This window comes from Myxine glutinosa, chromosome 10, assembly GCF_964187855.1.
Source record: "Myxine glutinosa chromosome 10, kmMyxGlut1.1, whole genome shotgun sequence".
Classification (NCBI taxonomy): domain Eukaryota; kingdom Metazoa; phylum Chordata; class Myxini; order Myxiniformes; family Myxinidae; genus Myxine; species Myxine glutinosa.
Window position 1 is genome coordinate 93,326,131 of NC_136270.1, and position 22,500 is coordinate 93,348,630.

A 22,500-nucleotide genomic window follows, 5' to 3' on the forward strand; every position below is an offset into this window, starting at 1 on the left:
ATGTGATTATTTTAATAACAAAGAACATGGGACGAGAAGCAGAAACTTAGCTTATTTCTACGCCTTATTACGATTACTACGGATATACATCACATGGGCACCCAGCACGCTCTCACGGGGGAGGGGAGGGTAACGGACAACGAAGGAACCTGCCAGCACAAAGGCTACGTACTCCCAAATTCCTCTCCTCGCGGCACCAACCGTCCCGCCGTCGCCACCGAGAAGCACAAGCAGGAAACGACGATCCCAATCCGGACCGGCAGAGTGAGGTCGATCGTCAGCACGGCAGAGTGACCCGGGCCAAGAGAAGAGCACACATGCAAGGCCAACAATCCAGCAAAGTCAGACAGGCCCAGAGCCGACAAAGAGACAGGCCCAGAGTGTAGCAATGCCGGCGTGGAGGCCTGCGAGAGGGAGACAAGCCATCAGCACTAATGTCCACGTACTCAGTGGGGCGTGAGAGACCGGGCAGAGGGCAAAGTGTCCACAATGTCCAAGAGCCAGCACAACTGCGACCGCCTGTGACCAAGAGCACGGGCCAAGAGCATGCAAAAACAGTGACCACCTGTGATGCCAGCCACTAACCAAGAGAATGCAAAAACGTGTTCCAAAATCCTTTGTTCACCCTCAAAGGGGAAGGGAGGGGGGGGGGGGAATCTTGGAGGTCTCCTGGCTCCTGATTGGTGGAGCCCGTAACTCTGCCCCTTTCACCCTGATTGGTGGGTTTCTGAACCTGGACACCATAGTTTCCCTGGGAGCCTGGTGCAATGCCTGGTAGCTTATCCCTTATAAGTGGAGGACCTATCTTTCCTTTCCCCATAACCCAAAATAAGGGGAAGGGACTAAGATAATGGTCTGCTATGAAATAACTGTTCTAAAGGACCTGTATGGTGGTTGCCATTACCTTTTAGTGTTTCTCAAAACCGCAACAACATATATACACACATACGTACACATGTGGTGCTTCATTCACTATTATGTCAAAGCACTGGATTTGATAACGGGCAGTATTTGTTGCTTTGCTGTACTTTGATTTGTAAATCCATGATGTCATGTGATTGTTGGTTGCACCACAAAATGCTTGGTGCAGTCATAAGCAGGGTTATTGAGGCTTCCTGCGCATGTGTGCACATTAGGCATGACGACGCATACAATGGAAGGACTAACAGAGCTACACGGTGTCCTGCTGCTTGCAATCCTGGTCGGCACTGGGCTTTTGCTCCTCATCGCAGCTTGCCTTCTCATCTCATTATGCAGGTTGTTTTGCGGCACCCTTGGGCCTCCTTTTCGTAAATTCATCGCCACTGATTTGCTTATATGCAATGCTGCAGTTCCACATGCAGATCATCTCACGATGAGGTGCTTACTGTGATACAAGCATGAAAAAGCCAGAACACACCATAGTTGCACAGGCCTGCATTTTATATGAAAATGGAATCATTGTACAATCCTTTGTATGCCAAGCAGCCTATCCATTTTTGGATGCAAGGTAAATAGAATGATGGCATTGTGACATTCACATGATTATGTGACAAAATTGGGATGACATTGGAAAATGGGCAAAGTTAGCTTGTTATATCCCGAGGATTCATGACTGAACTTCCCTGTTCAAGGTTTAAAGCACAACATGACATAATACATTTGGTAAGTACACACAAACCAGCTCAATAATTCCTGAGGAACTCTGAATGTTTTCTTAGAAACAGAGATATGCAGAACTTTTCGCTGTGGATATCTTACAATTGATGGATATGATATTGGCTGCAAATGTACCACAAATATTTGATAAAATACCATTACGAAAGCGACTATTTACAGACAATACCATTGTAATAAAAAGGACATGAGGGCAATTATTTTTACTTCCAGTATTTTAGACAACTATATTTTTAAGACACATGCTTAACTTCCCACAATTAGCGAATTTCCAATCAGTTTTGCCAGCATTTTTTTGGTCGAGCTGTCATTGTCAGTTTTGCCAGCAATTATTGATAACCTCAACTTGTGCTGTTAGATGGCATATTCTTGTGACGTCACACTGACAAACTTGAAACCAGATATCTGTGATCACATGGCGATCGCCAAGGGTAAGCCTCCCATGGTACCCACGATCCAATGATAGTCATATTATTTTCTGACCGCCATATGACCTTGACCTTTAACTCGGAGGGGTATAATTTAAACCAAGTGTAAATGTGCCTTGCTCTCGGGCCTAGGCTATCTAGAGAGGGAAATTTTGTTTTGATCAGGTCAACCATTGTCGTGGTTATGGTTAAAATTATGTCTATAATTAGGTCAAGGTAAAAAATAGGTCAACCTCGCATGCTTTGCATTCCCATTATTGATGCAGAATTTCATTCCAAAGGTTCTAGCCAATCTGAGATACAGCTTGGACATTGGCAGAATAAAACCCCTAAATGGTGGTGTGAGAAACTCTTGAGGTTCCATTAAAAATTGGGGGCCCTAATTGTATAAACAAACCCTACAACATGTGTATGTCTTCCCTTATGCTATAATAACCATTCCTTTCATGCCTTGAGGTACATAGGAGCCGCCGAGGCAGTTTCATTGGCTGAGTATAATCCTGGGCGGGTCGCAACTCCGACGCAGGATACTTGAATGGCTTATTACACCAGTAAGCTGGTACTCATTTTGCCGAGCTTGGAAGGATGACAGTCCAACCCACCTGGTGTTACATCAACGGCACGACCAGGGCTCAAACTCAATATCATAAGATCTTAAGCCAGCCACCTTAACTGTTAAGCCAACACCAGGCATCCCTATTCTATAGAGCTGGGGTTCTTAACCTGGTGTATCCATACCCCTTGGGGGTATGGGGACCAAAATCTGGGGGTATGGGACTCATAATAAATTATAATAACAAATTGTAATAAATTCAATGAAATATCAACTTTAAATATATAATAAATATATATTTAAATATGAATATATATATTTCAAAACAAATCCCCGCGATATCCTTCTTGATGGAGAAGATGAAAAGGCATTGCCTGGAGAAATACTTCAAGAAGTCAAGGACCATTTGAAAGTCCTAAGTACCAATTTTAAGGGTTACTTCTCAGATATTGATGATTTTAACACAGAATCCATTTGGATCCAGAACCCTTTCTCGTTTGTTATTTCTATGATGAGTGACAACGATTTAGTGAAGGATGATTTGATCGAGTTCCAAGAAGATCAAAAAAAGAAAGCCGATTTCGGAAAGGCTGGGCTGGATTTTAAGCAGTTTTGGTGTGAGCAGATAGCAGCTTACCCTAGCTTGGCGAAGAGGGCAATGAATGTGTTGGTTCCCTTCACAACTACGTATCTCTGTGAAACAGGTTTCTCTGCATTATTGAACCTGAAATAAAAGTGGAGAAATCGACTTAATGTGTCCGATGATGTGCGAGTGGCGTTGTTTGTGCCCCGATTCCATATTCTGATTGCACGAAAACAGCAGCAACAATCTCACTAGATTAGTAAAACGGCTTGCATAAAACTTGCATGTTTTAGTTTAGTTTAGTTTGTTTCTTTGTTAACAAGCAAAGAAATAAATAGGGATGAAATCCTAATGATTTTCTTTCCTGTTCTGTTCCTAATTATCCATATGTAAAACTAAGCTATTGAGATATTTTGAAGTCACACTGGAAACTAATGGGACTGGTAATAAGGCACGGATCCCCGAACTTGGCCCATTTTCTGGGTAATAAGTCACCAATTTTCATCCAAAAAAATAGGCAATTAAAGTAAAAACACCCCTCAGAATGCACCACAGAGCACCGAGAAATCAAAAAAATTATAGGGGGACATGCCCCCAGTCCCCCCTAGCTATGTGCACTGCGATCCTGCGATCCTGTTAGGGTTAGGGTTAGGGTTAGGGTTATGTGCACCTTCAGTGCGCCTTGGTCAGTCAACCGTCTGGCGAAGGGGGTTACGGGGACATCGTGGGCAATCCGTTGGGGGTCTTGACAGGGAAAATGGTTAAGAACCCCTGCTATAGAGGGAGCCTTAATTCGGGTATTCTTTTCACATTTACTTATCAGTAGATTTATGTTTATTGTTTAGCATTGCATAAATTGTTGGAATTCATCATTTTTTGAACACATACTGTGATGTTAGCTTGATGTATATTTTGTTAGCTTGATGTCATTTTTATTGATGTGAAAAAAGTAAGAACCCTCTTTGTTATTCTGTGTTTGTAGGCAATGGTGGTTAAAACGACGCAAGAAACGGGCCAAGATTGTTGGGTCAATTGCGCTGCATAACGGTATGAGTGACAAGGCCACATCCATATCTCACATCAACCTCCTGCACAATGCTACAACTGACCATTTGCTCTCCAGAGGTACCCACCCTGATTGCACCGCTGTCCAAACTGGCCTCTCCAGTGCAAGAGGATCGCAGGATAGCTTGGTCAAGCCAGAACGTTGCAGCTTGCCTTGTGCTTCTGAAAAAGCACCATGCTGTCCACCATCCTGTGGTGTGCTGCATAACGATGGCACCACATTGCATCGAATGCCCATTAGTCACAGCCAGTCTTCACTCAGTGGCCCGGCATCAGGGATGACGTCTTTGTCTATGGATGCACTGGCGACACCGTCAGATGCACAGCTTCCTCGTTACATCTCTGCTGAGCGGATAGCTGATACCAGGTCACAACAAGCTTTGTTCATACCTTCGCAGTACATGCACTTACCAGGGCTTTTGTCACTTTCTGGACCAAATGGTATAGGTGAGATAGGACCAGGTATTATCCAGCAGCAGCACCCTGGGGCTGATGGTGCTGGAAATCATAATCTACAAGGCAATAGTTCAGAAGCATCACTGCCCTTGATATTGGCACAAAATGGGGTTACTGGATCCGAAGTATCAGGCCTCGGAGAACAGTCACCCCAGGCATGGTTCATCTCACTGGCAGAACGTAATATTGTCCGTCACTCATGCGTCGATTTGCAGCCTGATGTTGAAATGAGAGGGATGGTTGATGGTGCTGGGTCAGGTGGAAATGTCATGTGGCGTGGTCATTCATGCCCATGGGGAGATCGCTGGGGAGCTCCAGTGGAACAAGAAGAAGAAGAGCTGGAATATGAGGAAACGAAAAAGAACTTGGGAGGTGGTGGTGTACTCTACACTCAACTGGTGCGTGAAAGCAGTGGCGTAATCAGTAAGAGCCCTGAAGGTGCAGCTAGCAGTACAACCAGTGTAGGTAGTCCTGATACCTGTGATATTTCCATGAAAAAAGCACAAATTGAGAAGGGCAATGAGGATGAAGATGAGGAAGACACAGAAAACGAAACATCACGGTCTGAACCAAGCTCACTATCGCAAGCGAGCAAGAGCAGTAGCCATCATGGAAACTTTGAACCTAATGTGGATGGAGAGCGTAGTAATGGGTTTCACAATCGGCCCAATAACTGTCACCGGTACAGCACAAATGAATCTGACAGCCATGACAACAAAACGCCTGAAGAAGGGACTGAGATGGGGCAAAGAAGCCAACCCAATGACAGTGCCATTAAGCAGAGGTTGGGACATTTGGAAGTTGAGCCCGGTGAGGTGAAGAAGAGCCCGTGGCAGAAGCGCGAAGAAAGACCACTTATCGTATTTAACATGAATTGAGGAGTAGGTCAGCTGGGCCAACCACTGTAACACAGCCTCAGGAGGGTCCTGTTCAGTAAAGCATGTCGGCTGTTATTTGGTGCTCGCGTAGTTTTGGGTTGCAAGTCAATCCTCAACTAAGTTTTTAATGGTGAATACCTCGTAGCAATATTTGTATTGTTAGCTTGTCCTATGCAGCAAGTCTGTTTTATATTACTTAGAACTTCTAGGTTTTGTGTATTAAGGTAGATAGTTAGTTGCTAGACTTGAGGTTCTCACTATGCAGATGGTGTGCATGTGATAATACACCAGTGTTGGAGGGAAGGGTGATTGGGGGGTAGGGGGTAGGGGACCGTTAATTACGAGGGGCGTTTCAAAAGTTCAAGGAACGGGTTATCCAGTGGCACCCCCTCGAGCTGTCATTTTTGTTCATTATAAACTTGTATCTACGCTTGTTATATGCCATAGTTTCCTATATCTCACCTTGCTTGTTTCGGAGTATAATCCAGAAGTTCCCTTCGTTGTACAATTATGGATCTTACTAAAATTAAGCATTGTGTTGCCATCAATATTTTATGCAAAGAAGGTGCCAGCTCCAAAGAAATCTGCAAATGCCTGTTGGTGCACCTTCACCAGACATTGCTCTTATATTTTGAAGGAGACAAATGGGCTGCTGCTTTAGCTGTAGATGCATCGCTTGAAGATGACCCCTGATCAAGATGGCTGACAAATGTGATGGACCCACAAACTGTTACACAGGTTGATTAAAAAAACATTAATCATGCCAGATTGCCACTTTAAGGTCGCCGAAATATCCCCGTAACTTGAATTTTCTCAAGGCAGTGTGTTCACCATCGTCTATGAACAATTGGTCGTGTCCGAGGTCTAAACGGTATGGGCCCCTGGCACCACCGCACTCAAGATCGACAGTAACGGATAGAATCTTGTTGTGAGCTTCTACAACACTAATGCAGATCCATTCAACGTTATTGCTCTACCACTAACTGATGACAAAACGTGGCTTCACCACTGGGATCCCAAAACCAGATTGGAATCCATGCGATAGGAGTACAAGGGATCACCGCCACCCAATAAATTTTGCATTCTCTCAGCTGGCCTATATTTTTCATGGATGCTAACGGGATCGTGATGTTGATTACATGCCTGACAAAGTTACAATCACAGCCGATTAGGCCAGTCTCATGCTAAAACTAGAGCTCATATCTCCACCAGGCGGAACAGTTTGTTTTGTATCCCACTGATAGGCCGGATCTGCATCTGTACCTGAACCAAAATCTAATCGGCTTGTTCTTGTCACCTACCCAAATCATCCACCAAGTTTTGTCATAATCCGTGCACAACTTTTTGAGATATCGTGCTATGTATCGTTTGGCCCGATCTCTTGATTGTGAAGAATCACTTTTTAAAATTCCAGTATCCAGATGCAGATCTTCATCAAAATCTAACCAATTTGTCCTTGTCAGACATCAAACCTGTCCACCATGTTTCGTCCGAATCCATCCATAACTTTGAGATATTGTGTTCATAAACAGATAAACGGGTGAATACATAACCTCAGTTCACTTTCGGTGGCGGCGGAGATAATTACAGCAGACCATCAAGGAGCAATGCCGAGGGATGTCGACCAAAGATGTTCTCATCCTTCTCAACATGCACAAGGCCAATGCTGTATGGACTATGGCTTTCAACATTTGGAACATCCACATATAGACCTGCTCCATGGTGACTTGTGTTTTGACATTTGAAGCCTCAATTTTGCCAACCGAGATATGACTGAAAGAGCAATTTGAAAACTACTATTTTACTGATGTAGACGGTATGAAGGGGGGGAAAAAAAAAAAAGGGCAGTGAAATCAGTGCGACGCCATAATTGAAAAGTAATGTTGGCGGGTCTTGAAATATTGCGAGTATCTCGTTCTTATGACTTTTTGAATGCCCCTTGTACGTTTTCTGATGGCTCCAATCATGTTTGTTACTCATGATTGGTTGTAATTGTGTAGGCATGACGAGTATTGTAACATGAAACATGTCCTTTTAGGTTTTCGTGTCTGTGTGTGCTTCACATCAGAGCAATTATTCCATTCGTGGGAACAAGGCCTCCAATAACAACCTCCAGCCCATGGAGGTTATTTGTCACAACCCACATTAACTGGAGGAAGATGTTTTAAGTATTTTCTGTATATTCTCTTTACAATGAGCAATGATTATAGTGCACGTTCCATTGTCTTCCTGAACCACTACGACCTTTTCCAACATGCTGTGGACCTCCGGTTTGAAGGTTTTCAAGTGCCTTTTGCTTGGTTCTAGGCGTATTCGTGCTGGGAATGCTGAGGCAAACCCCTCGGTCGTTTGCAAATGGCAGAAAACGCTTGTTTGAGATGTAGCTCCTGCCAAATCCTGTTTCCAATAACGAGCTTTTAGATTTATTTGTTGTGCAGATAATCTCTCACCAACGTTGGCAAGGTTGTTGTATTATGTTTTCCAGCACTTTTAATGGTTTTATACATTTGTGAATATAATTAAACAGTTTTACAATATCTTGAGGTTTTTTTCTTCGTTGGTCATGTTTGGTGTCATTTATTATTTAGTGGGGCTGGAGTACATTGAGAAAAAGGAAGAGATTGCATGCTTGTGGTTCTGTTCTGATCACTTCTCTTGATACGTTCCCATGTTCAATACACGACTTTTAAAATGACACATGAATGCTAAATGAGGCCTTTTGCGCATGCGCTGTGTGTGTTTACACCGACTCGCATTGGCTCGACGGGCCATTTGAACCTGCCATTGCTCGTGTGAAATCTGCGATTCAAGTCATCTTGCAAACAGTTTTCAGCATTGAGACGAAAGAGTGGCAAATTTATCTTTAATTTATCTTGTGGGCCCGGAACTAAACAGTGTCTATATCTGTAACAGCCGACAGAACTCCCACTCCCCCTCTCCTCCCAAACATGATTAATTATAACTTCATTTTAAACATACCCTGTGCATTGAAAAGTCCCAGATATTACCTTCCCATCGGTGTTAAGCACAAAGGTTAGGGTAGAACGCATCATCTACCGACCTTGAGGTCTTGCCCCACATGGTTGAGAGTTTGCAGTACGAGCAGCTGCCCGTTCAGTGAGCTGAAGTTCTCCAAGTCTATCGTTGTGCAGAGGCACAGTCCTTTCTCTCAGGTACTTTACCATGTATTTTCAGCTTATTTCAGATGCTTTGAGCCATTTTAAGTAGCAATCCATATCTACCACAGACGATATACTTTTTGTTGCCATGAATGCTGGCATTTCCTGGGGGTTCTGCACATTCGCCAAGCATTGAGGCAGTCATTTTGAAAATGCCGTATTCCTTACACTGATTTGCCCATTTTTTTTTTTTACCAATATCCTTCTAAATTCTGTAAAGGTACTATCTTTTAATATTCTTTGTTGCCCTATAAGATAGGGGTGCAACGTTTTTACCACGTGACCTATGACGTCATAATTATCAGAAGAAAAAAAAACCTCCAGGAGGAGGTGCTCAAACGGTGCAAAATTGTGTCAATCTTGCTGAGAAAATTAAGTTTAAAAACGCAGACACATATGCCACACATTTGCACACAAATGATTGCTTAACCCCACTTTTTGCTTCACAAGCGCAGGGTAAATATTGTTCCATGATGGCAATGTCGATTGTTTAAGTGTTCCTTAAATGAGACTACAATGCAGAGCTCTTGTGGATTTAAATAATTGCAGGCAAAGGGACTGATGAAGTGACCAAGATGGTCTCCCTCAGACACAACCATCAGTGAAGTTCTTGAAATAAATGAATGATAAAAAAAGATCAATTCAGCAAAAACGTTTTTTAGTAATACAATGGCAAAATATTGCCAGAATTGAATACAAAATCATCCAATCAAGAGTCGTGCTTTTGTTTTGAATTTCTGGTGAAATATGATGGTTTTAAAATGCTATGGGAACAACAGAGGCAGTTTTGCCAAAATGCGTTTATTTTTAGTAAATTATGAATCGCTCAACAGAGCCTCTGCCAAGGCAGTTTGTAGATTTATATTATATAACTGAATATAATTGCACAATAAAATTTATCAAGATGAACGTAACATTTAACCTCCAATAACAATATTCAAAAATAGGCAAAAATCAAAATATTGCACAGAGTACATTTATACAAGTAAATGACCGCACCGTGTGCCTCCAATTTAGAATTGACAAAAGGCAATGCTGAACGAAACAAAATATAAGTGGAAACAGCAGAAGAACATGGAACCTCATTCTTCAGTAGAGTTTTGTACAGTTTATGCAGCATCGGCAAAAGGTAGGGCAGGTAGAATCGGGCGGTGTGGGGATCTTCACAACACACTTACATCCAACTTTTGTCTTGGTCCTTGTAAACGTAACAATTAATACTATCGGCAAAAACTCAAGTTTGGTACATAATATCTGATATTGATAACTACTAATGTGCAAAGAAAGATATTCGCTGGAGTTGGTGCTCAGAGAGAGCCACGTACAATAGTTTGTAATACAGCACAGTGGATCTAAAAGGTAAGCTGGATAGAGAAGAAAAAGAAAAATGATTGAGTGAATGAGGCAATTGAATGAGGTTAGAGATGAAAACTGCTGGAACGATGATAGTTAGGTTTAAGACTGACCACACAAACAAAACCCATCCTCAAGCGTGTCCACACGTTTCATAATACTGGTGATGCAGAGGAGCTTAAAAAGTTTAGCAAAATGAAATTTTAAAAGGTTTAATGAAAGAAAATCGTTGATTTATCATTATAACAACTCGGGTTGACGAATATTGGGGGCATCTATTCAATGTCTTTGCAACACCCAGTTGCCGAACAATAATAATCTGAGATGTGCTGTCAGTGTCTCGGCTTTGGTGCACGATGTTAAAAATCGCTGAGGATGCTAATATCGGCAAATTCAAGGCGGTATTGATGGGAATAGTAGGCGAGAAAGAAAGACCATTTCCATATCATGAAGGACCACACTGCAGAGAGATACAGGCTCCTTGGGTCCAAGATATCTGTTGGAAACAGAGGGAAGGACAAGTCAAAGGAAGTTGTTCAGAATCGGAATCACCCTCCCACCAAGTTTCATGTTTTAATAGACAGAAAAAGAAACGCCGGGTTAAGCAATTGGTTCACTTTGTCCTTCTGTCGACAAACGTCGGTTCACGATTGAAGAACTACTTGATTTCAATTGAATGTTATACTCTATGTTGAACATGCATCGGAACACAAACCTCCTGTTTACCAGTACTTTGGATCTGAATTCATCCCGATCGCACATGCACAGAGAAGAGAGAATTATTTTACTTTGTCTTTTGGAGGAATGACAAAGCAAAGACAGAAACAAAATTGAAAATCATTCCAAGCAAGAAACTTTGTTTTCAAGGATGTTATAAAGGACACAAACAACAGACACAAACAACTAATGTAGCGTGTTTTTGTTGTTGTATAGCCCCAGACAGGTCTCTCGAACAAGCGCATGTCTGTCTATCTGACAACAATACATTTGGTCGTTACTTATCCAACGTGAACCAAACTTGACAGGAGGACTAAGGGTCACACAAGGGAGGTTGTAGCGACTTAATTTGCCCCCCAAGGGGAGTTTCCTCCTTGGGCGAAATTGGTGTTGAGGTGGATAAATAGCTTACAGAGACGAGAAATGTTTCAATCAATAAGAATGTACACCATAATTTGGCCAAAACCGTCAAAGAACAAACAAAATGAGAATATGTAAAGGCCGAGTTTTGGTAATCGGCCTTGAGCAAGGTCCCTCGTACTTACTCTGCAACAGGCGAGGAGATTTACATGGAGAACATAACCCAGTGACTTGAGCAAACCACCAGATATTTGCTGATGACATTTTGGACAGAGCTCAGATGGTTATAAAATATGAGCCTTGAGGAAAATGTTGTGTTGAGAGGAAGAGTGCTTCCTTTGTGCCACAATGGTCGATGCAGAAAGTTTGCACCATATCACACCATAGCAAGTAACAAGTGGATAAACAGATGCTTATAATACAAAGGAGGAAATCCACAAGGACGTCAAATGTGTTATGCCAACTGCAGTAGGAAGGAAGAAGCTAAAGTTTTAGCTGTTAACCCTTCGTCAGAGCATAAGCAGCTATTTTGCTCCGAAGAAGGCATGACGCTCAACGTCAGCTTCTTTCTTCTCAATGTGGTTGGCATACCTCGAACGGCCTGTTGATTTCATCCATTGCTCTACTTGCCCTCCGACACATATCGACACGAGCCTCAACTTAAACAGGAAGTCTCGTTCTTCATTTTGCTTATAATACAAAGTGAGGGACCTAAACAATTTTGACACGAGATTATTCACAAATTGTACTTCACTGCCACCTCAGAGGTAATTCTTTGTTCTTCCTTTGACAAATCAAAATAAATGATCATATGAGACAAGGTTAACGTAATAATGGGGATGTGGACCAGGTCTGCTGTGTGAACAGTAATAAAAACAATAATGGAGGCCCTGTACCTTGTTTGGTTGAGACGGCCATTCCAACAAAGGTGAACAAGCTGACGACGCCAAGGACCTGCAGAACAATCCCAATGGCAAAGAAGAAACGCAGGCCCTTCAGCCAGGTACGCCAATAGTCTTTGAGGTACATGAGGTGTATGGCCAGATTCCAGGCAGCAATTACGCCTAAAGAACAATATGACAGCAATTAATTTTTACGCCAACCAAACATTTCACTATAATGCAGAGGGGGTAACAGAGGGAGGGGTCAGAGGAGAGCTTACAAATACCCTTTTTTATTTGGCCCAGGCATAACTTGACCGCCAGGAAAAAGCGTACCTCGGTGTCAACAGACCTGAACATTCATGCAACGCATTGTCCTTTCATATCAGGAAATGTCCAGGTGGGTGGGGTAAGCGAAGATAGCAGCACCAAGTCAGTAGAGTCATGTAGAAAATGAAAATAAGAGGAATATAATGGCTTGCCAGGCAAGGCATTACTTATGCACATGAAAGTTAGCTTGTTTGGCATTCTGATCTGAGCACTTAGCTCATGTGACCCAAGGTTCATATCTACATGTCTATACCATAAAAGGAGCCGTGCATGTGTCCGAGTTGACCCCATTGGTCGGACAGTTTGCCCGACTCCACCCATAATTTCTATACCAAGGCTGCCAAATTTAGGAACACTTTAGAATTACCTTTGCTCTGAAGCAGCGCTTTTACTGCTGAGGTTATGCAGGTTTGCTATTATTTACAACTATTGTCTGAAATCGAGTTGAACAGGTGACGATGTGAGACGGGTTTCTGTGAAGTCTGTGATAGCATGAGTGTGTGTGTGTGTGTATTAGTGCGTGTGTATGAGTGTACGAATGCGTGTGTGTTATATGTGCACGTGCATGTGTGCGTCACCGCCACAGGTCCTCATCTTTCTCGGGCCCACCAAATCTCAGCACCCTCGCCCCTCGGATCCACCAAATCTCAGCTCCCTCCTCTCCCACTCGGATCCACCAAATCTCAAGCCCCCCCCCCCCCCTCCTACCACCACTTAGGTCCGCCAAATCTCAGCACCCTCCCACACCCCCCCTCCAACTCAGGTCCGCCAAATCTCAATCCCCCCCGCCCCCCTACCACTTGGGTCCGCCAAATCTCAGGCCCACCTCACTGAGGCCACGTGCATGTAATCCTTGACAGGTTAGTCGGAAAAACCCATGAAGCCACAGGCGCTTTTGCACCCAATTTGCAAAGGTAAGACAAGGTTGAAAACAAATATGGAAATCTAACAAAAAAGCTGAATTTCATACGAGAAATATTTTTAATCAAATAAAGAAACAAGAACAGATACATTCCAAGCACACCACCCCCATGCCAAATAAATAAATAATCCTCCAGCGCGGCATTGCAGGGGCGCCGCAGTCACCTATGCAGCTCATAGAGACTGTATTGGGAGCGAGAGGTGTAAAATAATTGATTGATTGATTCATTGCATAATTAAAATCAATAAATAATGATCATACAATATTTTCTTAATTAATTGGCTAATAGCAAACCTAAACCAACAGTGCTTCATCCAAAGTTGTAAGGTTTTGAAAATTAATTAAATAATTAATTGATTAATCAATAAATCAAAAATATCCTTTATAGCCACATCATTTGGTCACTGTCGTGTCCAAATATCAGCTTCCTAGCTCAAAAGGTGCCTGAGATATTGCCCAGATGAGAAAGAAAATAAATAAATAATAAGGAAAATAATCATAAAATAATTAAATAATTTATCAATTGGCTAATAGAATACCTAAACCACCACCATTTCATCCGCATCTAACATAAAAAAAATTAAGTCATTCATTGAATAATTAAATAACGAATCAATTACGTAATTGATTAATCAAAAAACAAAAAAAAACGTTTTTGCCAAACCACTTGCTCACTATTGTGTGGAAATTTCAGCTTCCTAGCTCAAAGGATGACTGTTTTCTTGTTTGTCCAGGTGATATCTCAAACGAAAGAAACCACAGTGAAAACTGAGTACTCCCTTTCAGCGCGTCATCACTGGGCCCCCTCGGTGCCCGGTGACGACGTCGTGCAGTGCCTGGAGATGGCAAAGGAAAGGAGCGGTGTACAATAAATCACAACAGGTGAAGCACAATAAAAAGGATTGATCCTGGGACAATTTCACAGGAAGTACAGTACAACAAAAGGCATGTCTTCCAAAATGAACCTCCTGAAAAAGTAAGTGTGAAAGCACGAATCAGTGTTGTGTGATACTGTAGACAGCGTAAGCAATGTCATGTATCTTCGGTTTTACACTCTGGCTCTGGCTGGTGACCTGTCCTTGGATACCAGATTATGTTGACATCTGCTGACTTGCAACAGTCTTTCTGAGGGACTATTCCACCAAGGCCATTTTCCCCACGAGCTACAGGCACCTTTAAAAAAAAGTATAAAAATAAGGCACCTTGGCCCAGTGAGAGGGTTGCAGTGGATTCACAGAAAATCATTGGGTTTAGCAGTGACAGATGCAAAGAATCAATCATCAAAATCAAACCTCAGTCCCCTGGGGGGGGGGATCGAAACCAGGGAACCTCAGTCCCCCGGGGGAGATCGAAACCAGGGAACCTCAGTCCCCCGGGGGAGATCGAAACCAGGGAACCTCAGTCCCCCGGGGGAGATCGAAACCAGGGAACCTCAGTCCCCCGGGGGAGATCGAAACCAGGGAACCTCAGTCCCCCGGGGGAGATCGAAACCAGGGAACCTCAGTCCCCCGGGGGAGATCGAAACCAGGGAACCTCAGTCCCCCGGGGGAGATCGAAACCAGGGAACCTCAGTCCCCCGGGGGGGATCGAAACCAGGGAACTTCAGTCCCCCGGGGGGGATCAAAACCAGGGAACCTCAGTCCCCCCAGGGAGGATCGAAACCAGGGAACCTCAGTCCCCCTGGGGGGATCGAAACCAGGGAATCCCAGTCCACCTGGGGGGATCGATACCAGGGAACCTCAGTCCCTCGGGGGGGGGGGGGGGGGGGGTCGAAACCAGGGAACCTCAGTCCCCCAGGGGATCAAAACCAGGAAACCTCAGTCCCCCACGGGGGATCGAAACCCAGAAACCTCCGACTATAATGTGCATGGCGGACAAGACGACATGTGACCCCGAACATCTTTTTCCTTTTCTCATTTATTTGCACAAGTGGACCTGCAGGCAATGAATGTTGCGTGACATGTCTCATTGGACAAGGCATTGAATCATCCTGTGCAAAGAAAATCCTGGTTCTCATACAGACTAACTGTACCCAAAACCAAGGACATCGTTAATATTTACAACAAGTACAGACACATTCAAAGTACACCACCCCCATGCCAAATAATTAAATATCCCACAGCGCGGCATTGCCGGGGCGCCTCCGGCACCCGGCAATACCGCAGTGCAGCTCATAGAGGCTGCATTGGGAGGGAGAGGTGTACACTAATTGATTGATTAATTGTATAATTAAAATCAATAAAAGAATATCACAATATTTTCTTAATCAATTGGCTAATAGCATAACTAAACCACTAGTGCTTCATCCGAAGATGTATCTTTTAAAAATTTAATTTAACAAGCAACGGTACCCGCCCTACGGGCAGGGCTTCAATTGGGAGGCTCAAATGAAAAGGCTAAATATCAGAAATTGAAGGTTTTTATTTTATTTTAAACGATTCATATAAACATCCGTTGAATCATATCACACGCAAATCATCAAAATCTAAACAGTATCTTTAGAATTTCAATAAAAGCCACATCACTGTTCATATCTGTAAATATTATTCCATTGTGTTTCAAATCGTGATCAATACACTATGATCGTGAATCGTGATCTATAATCGTGTTCACAATCACTGTCGTATGTACTCCCGATACGTGTACCAAATTCCCGATACGTGTAACTGTACCAAATCAACAGTTAAAAGGATTTTGAGCCGATAGCTGTTACGACCTTGGCAAGATCGATGGAGACAGCGATCTGTTAGTGTATTCACTGCCCAAATAGCTATGTGGAATTCTCTCATGTAGAGATTAAACGTTACGGCTGTTACGGCCTTGGCAAGATCGATGGAGACAGCGTTTATTATACTTTTAATGAAGGACACTGTCTCAAGCCGCAGTCCCCATCACGGATGGGGCTCAGCGGTTTACCTGAGCCTCACGGCGAAGGGCAAGGTACACACTGGCCTGTCCAGTGTAGCGCGCGTGCGGCCCCGGACATCGAAGGGCATTAAATGTTCATTAAACATTCAACGTTCATTAATGGATTACGAAACGAAAAACATTACAAAACTAGAACGGGCACTCGGTAGAGCGCATACCTTCGCCGCAGCTACTGTTCTGTACTTGGCATGGGAGTGTAGGGAACAGAACAAAAAAAAATACGATTTTGACCTTTTCGTGACCTTGACCTTTGACCCGATTGCTCCCAAAATCTAATCAAATGTGTCCCGTATAATAACCAATCATCCCACCAAATTTCATGCAATTCGGTTGAATACTTTTTGAGTTATGCGCATAACATACACACACACACACAGACATACAAATAAATACACAGCGATCAAAACATAACCTTCCGCTTTTGCGAAGGTAATTACATTCACACCGTCACGTCAAATACAACCGTGAACACATACATCGTCACAATGAGAACGTCGTCACAATGGACGTTATGCGAACATGAATGTTATGCGGGAGTCCAAACCTGAGAATACTGGAGACCAAAGCTGAAATTGGGAAAACTAAATAGCCTATTTCACTATCGCAATAACAATAATTTGCTATCGCAAAGGCAGAGTTCGACACGTTGGAGCATCTTGGCATCGTGCGACGTTCCGACAGCCCGTGGGCCTCGCCTCTCCACATTGCGCCGAAGCCGGGTGGCGGTTGGCGCCCGTGCAGGGATTATCGCCGCCTTAACGACGCCACTACCCCCGACAGCTATCCAATCCCGCACATCCAGGATTTTTCTGCCCGCTTGGCCGGTAGTTTTTTTTTCTAAAGTGGACCTCGTTCGTGGTTACCACCAGGTCCCCGTCCGGCCGCAGGACATTCCTAAGACCACGGTGATTACACCGTTTGGGCTTTTCGAATTCCTCCGTATGCCTTTTGGGCTCAAGAATGCTGCCCAGGCTTTCCAGCGCCTGATGGACAGCGTGATGCGGGATTTGCCGTTCCTGTTCGTCTACCTGGACGATATCCTCATCGCCAGCGCTTCCAGGTTGGAGCACATGCTTCACCTCCGAGCGCTCTTTGAATGCCTCAGTAAACATGGCCTTGTAGCGGTTCCCGCTGAATGTACACAATCGCCTTGCACCTGCCAGGACGCGGCCAGGGCGCGATCGCCATGCCGGGCTCGTCTGGACGGGCCCAGACGCGCCCCTCTCCTGGGCATGCCCGGACTCGCTGTTCCCGGGCACGCCCGAACCTCCCGGGCACGCCCGGTCTCGTCTTTCCCGGGCATGCCCGCTCTCGCCTTTCCAGGGCATGCCCGCTCTCGCCTTTCCAGGGCTCGCCCAGAGCGCCCGGGCACGCCCAGCCTCGACTTGCCAGGGCTCGCCCAGAGCGCTCGGGCACGCCCAGCCTCGACTTGCCAGGCCGCGTCCAGGACGCCCGGGCATGTCCAGACTCGCCTTTCCAGGACTCGCCCTTGACACCCGGGCATGCCCGGTCTCGGTTTTCCCGGGCAAACGCCCGGGCATAAATGTGTATATATATTGCTGCCCGATAAACGGGCTTTTCAGAATACCTGAGCTGTTTTGTTTCAATAAAGCAACTCGGACGAATTCCGTCTTTGGTCGCGTCAATTCTTTCGACTCGCGTTGGAGCGCAGCTCCTTCAGCCTGATCATTAACCCGGCCAAGTGCTTGTTCGGGGTGGCCTCAATTGACTTTCTCGGCCCCCGCATCACGAAGGACGGGGCCGTCCCACTGCCGTCTAAAGTGGAGTATGTGAAGGGTTTTCCGCGCCCCCTCACTGTCAAGGCCTTGCAGGAGTTTTGGGGCATGGTGGACTTTTACCATCGTTTCGTGCCCCGGGCGGCCCAGCTGATGCGGCTCCTTTATGAGGCCCTCAAAGGCAAGCCTACCAAACGCGCCATTGATTGGACCGAGGAGATGGCCAAGGCCTTCACGGACGCTAAACTGGCCCTCGCCAGTGCAACCATGCTGGCACATCCATCGCTCGATGAACCGATTGCTCTCACCACGGACGCTTCGGACTACGCGGTTGGCGCCGTGCACGAGCAGTGGGTCAATGGGACGTGGCAGCCGCTTGCCTTTTTTAGCCGGCAGCTCCGCCCTAATGAACGAAAGTACAGTACCTTCGATCGTGAGCTCCTAGGCCTCTACCTAGCCGTCCGACACTTCCGTTACCTGTTGGAAGCCCGCCCTTTCACCGCGTTCGTGGACCACAAGCCCCTGGTTTTTGCCATGGCCAAGGTCTCGGAGCCGTGGTCTGCCGGTCAACAACGCCGGCTCTCATTCGTTTCCGAGTTCACGACGGACATCCAACATGTTACTGGGAAGGACAATACGGTCGCCGATTGTCTCTCCCGATCCATAGCTGGCGCGGTTCACCTTGGCATCGACTACGCCCGCATGGCGGCCGATCAGATCTCCGACCCGGATGTCCAGGCCTGCAGGACGGCGGTCACGGGGCTTCTACTGTGAGGTGCCGTTCGAGGACACGGGCACCACGCGACTGTGCGACGTCTCTTGGGGACGGCCTCGCCCTGTCATACCCACCAGCTGGAGGCGGCTGGTGTTCGAGGCCGTCCACGGTCTTTCTCACCCGGGCAGGAAGGTGTCACAAAAGTTGGTGGCGGCGAAGTTAGTTTGGCACGGGCTCAAGAAGAATGTGCGCGGCTGGGCCAACCCCTGCATCGAGTGCCAACGCTCGAAGCTGCATCGCCATACCCAGGCCCCATTGGCGCCATTCCCAGTGCCAGAGCGACGCTTTGACCATGTTCACGTGGACCTGGTAGGACCCCCCCCCCCCCCCCCTCGCGGGGATTCACCCACCTCCTCATGATGATCGATAGGACCACCAGGTGGCCAGAGGCCATCCCGCTCACATCTACAACGTCCGCCGATGTGGCCCGGGCGTTCATCGGCACTTGGGTTGCCCGTTTTGGCGCTCCCTCATACATCTCTTCAGACAGGGGCCCCCAGTTCACTTCAGAGCTCTGGGGTGCTGTAGCCCAGGGGCTTGGGGGTAAAGCTCCATCGCACCACTGCATATCATCCCCAGGCTAATGGTTTGTGTGAGATGTTCCATTGCTCTATGAAAGCTGCTCTGAGGGCCAGCCTCCGGGATGACAGTTGGGCCGACAGACTGCCATGGGTCATGTTGGGCCTCAGGATAGCCCCTAAGGAAGACCTCCAGTCCTCATCCGCTGAGCTCGTCTATGGCCAGCCGCTGCGGGTTCCCGGGGAGAGCATGCCTGACGTCACAAGCCCCTGGTCCGCTGCCCGCCAGCGGTCGGTTCTCCAGGAGAATGCAAAGATGTTTGCACCAGTGCCCACATCTCAACATGGTTTGCCTTGGGCCCACGTCCCGCCGGATCTACGTGCAGCGGAGTACGTCTTTGTTCGCCAGGACGCACACCGGGGGCCACTTCGGCCACCTTACAATGGGCCTTTCCGCATTATGGAGGCCGGGGACAAGTCCTTCGTGGTCGACATCGGCGGCAAACCAGACCACCTTCGGTGGACCGCCTCAAGCCGGCTCACTTGGACCTCGACCAGCCCCCTCGGTTGGCTCAACCCCCACGGCGGGGCCTTACCCCGTCGGGTAAGCCCCCGGTTGGCCCGCCTACCGCCAAGCCGCTAACATTCCCTGCTCGGGTTCTTATTCATTTCGGCCGGGTGGTTAAGGCCCCCCGAAAACTGACATTGACATTGCCCGTGCGCGTGAATTCTGGGGGGGGGGGGGGGGCGCATGTGGGGGTTACCCCATTGGAACACAATCCACGGGCGCGGGACCAGTGGGGCTATTGATGGTATGGGCGTGGCGTGTGCTCGGTGGTTGGATCCACGCCCCCTTAAGAGGGTTGGGCTTTATATAAATGATACATGAGTTCCGGTCCGTGTTTCAGTCCGTCGGAATAAACGAGCTTTGAACAAGCTACGAGTGTCTCGCCTCCCCGTTACTCGCAACACCTACATTACATCACACACCAATTGGTATTTACAAACATATTAAGTTTTAGACATTTAACTAGGGTCACAAGACATCTGGACCACCCGGTATATGAATAGCGCAATGGAATGGAGTGAACACTGGAGTGAAGAACAATGCGAATCGTTCTTCTATACACAGATCATGTCGGCAAGCAGGTAAAACATGTCTCGCACAATTGACCCAAACGGTACCGGCGACATTCACGTGTACAACAGATGAATCACAATGACAATACGAGCGGTCACCTGACAGTCCACCGGCGGCGGCCGTGTAATCTTGGCGGAACTGAACGCTCCACACCAGAAAAACCGACAGTCCCGTAGCGGCACCGAAGGTAGAGAGCGCCAAACGGAACCTCAAGCACCGTCTGCTCACCGCCATACCTGTTCTGTTACTCTCGTCACCAGGCTACCTGGCAATTCACTTCCGTGTCAATACAAGCACGATTCTATTAATTATAACTCAGGTCACAATGTTTCCTTCTTCATTTCAGTATTTACGTTGTAAGACCGTTTGTAAAATATAAAAGGAGTATATCGTGATAACTAAACAAGGGCCGATTACATTTCACAGGTGTGAAAAGTAAACGTATAAGCAAAACTGGTGCTACTTATACCGCCATGGCCGCTATATATTGTATAAATAAATTGATACTGGGAAAGTGTGTTTAAGTTCATCTTTAAGTTAATATTTCAATTTCAATTATTTCATGGACGTTATAAAGGTGAATTGCGTCGCAATCTTGGTTTATATTGATTCAGATCCGGGTACAGGGGCCACAGGGTCACCCAACGTGAGATGGTGGAACACCAATGAAGCAATGAGTGTGGAAGTTTAATTTGTCTACAAAGAAGGTCAAATATCCTACTTGCGAAATAATATTTTGCATCAACATTAGTCATGCCTGTTCTCCCGTCATTTCCCACTCAACGGAAGATGGACAGAGGTTATGGTTTCAGAAGGTGGAACGGAGCCCTCCCAGGTCTCAAAGTATCCACTTCCGTGTGTGTGTATATATATATTGTCACAGACAGACAATATTCCCCACTACGAGGGGGAGCCTCTGTTCTTCCAGGACGACTAGATCTGAGGGGACGAGCGGAGTATAATCAACCGTGAATGCCAATTTTGAAATAGTCTACTGTAGCGACCCATGGGTCCCCCAAGCGAGACCAGCAACAGAATCTCCTTGCTCCAGCCGGTGACGTAACCGGCGGGCAAACCATGGCGCCGGAGTGGCCGGTCACGTGACCACCAAAGCGTGCCGCGCGTGCGGTTATAATCCTTTGCACCTGTCGGTCACGTGACCACCAAAGCGCGCCTCGCCTGAGAGGCGTGGCTTTCGGTTTCGGTTGTGCTTTCTGGTTTTGATATATATGCAGCCCGATAAACGGGCTTTTCAGAGTTCCCGAGTTGGTTTTTACAATAAACATCTTCTCGGACGAGTTTGTGTCTTGCCTGTCACTTCGTCCGTGTCAAGCAAGAGCCCTGCTCTTCACTACCAGATGCCCCCAGGGTCCTCTGTATAATTACTGTTTACCTGCTGGTGACATGGCTTTCTAACCGGGTTTTGGGGTTTACTACGAGGAGGGAACCTCAATTCGTCCCAAACTACCGGACCTGAGGCCACCATGCGTTGATAACTCCACAATCCGGTGGGTTGCTAATAAACTGCAAATGCCAATAAGTCTACCACATCCTACAGGGTCCTCTGTCTGATTACCGTTTACCTGGAAATGACGTGGCTTTCTAGCCGTGTTTTGCGCTCTCGATGTGCATCAATCTTATCTTAGGTTTTCATCTGATGCAGCCATGGGAACTGCTAGTGCACACTGAATATTGTCTGGAGCCAATTTGTGGGAACTGCAACGTCCCATCTAACTACTAGTATGGGCTACGCCAAAGCAATGAGAGAAATGACATATACAGGCAGATCGGAAATATAAAAGTATTGGGGGTAATTATCTACAGCGGAGCAAGGAAAGGTATTGGTGCATTTAACAATCAGGGTTTATTCACAAGGTAGCACAGCAGGGCAAAAGATAGTTATTTGTGTGGCATAAAACAATAGGGGAATTCGTGTGATGTGTTAGTTACCAAAGCGAAAGAGACACAGCACAGTACAGAGTTAACCCGTCTAAATTATCCCACTTATCACAATCTTACAAACACAACATTGGCACCCATT

The 22,500-nt window shown here is 46.1% G+C and overlaps 2 protein-coding genes across 8 annotated transcripts in view; one reads left to right on the top strand and one right to left on the bottom strand.

The window, feature by feature from the left end:
- The window catches only part of LOC137433960 (uncharacterized), a 97,064-nt gene extending 88,908 nt beyond the window's left edge, over positions 1–8,156 (top strand). For all 7 annotated transcript variants that reach the window (XM_078785903.1, XM_078785902.1, XM_068126485.2 and 4 more), the window contains 2 exons: positions 1,137–1,257; positions 4,203–8,156. In XM_078785903.1, the coding sequence (XP_078642029.1) occupies positions 1,137–1,257; positions 4,203–5,619 (1,538 nt within the window). In that variant the 3' untranslated portion in view covers positions 5,620–8,156. The remainder of the gene's footprint in view (positions 1–1,136; positions 1,258–4,202) is intronic.
- Positions 8,157–9,580: 1,424 nt separating this feature from the next.
- Positions 9,581–20,803, bottom strand: LOC137433959 (heme transporter hrg1-A). Its single transcript, XM_068126481.2, has 3 exons — positions 20,558–20,803; positions 12,125–12,292; positions 9,581–10,647 (listed from the first exon to the last, which is right to left on the bottom strand). The coding sequence occupies exons 1-3, from the start codon at positions 20,691–20,693 to the stop codon at positions 10,511–10,513; spliced, it is 441 nt and encodes a 146-aa protein (XP_067982582.1). The 5' UTR covers positions 20,694–20,803; the 3' UTR covers positions 9,581–10,510.
- Positions 20,804–22,500: the final 1,697 nt, after the last annotated feature.

Bases quoted from the DNA above. Each gene is read 5' to 3' on its own strand.
- LOC137433959 (XM_068126481.2), bottom strand. From the start codon at position 20,693: ATGGCGGTGAGCAGACGGTGCTTGAGGTTCCGTTTGGCGCTCTCTACC. The intron at 12,293-20,557 runs GTGACCGCTCGT...ATTGTTCTTTAG, and splicing joins CGCCGCCGGTGGACTGTCAG to GCGTAATTGCTGCCTGGAAT. The intron at 10,648-12,124 runs GTACAGGGCCTC...TGTTTCCAACAG, and splicing joins GGCCGTCTCAACCAAACAAG to ATATCTTGGACCCAAGGAGC.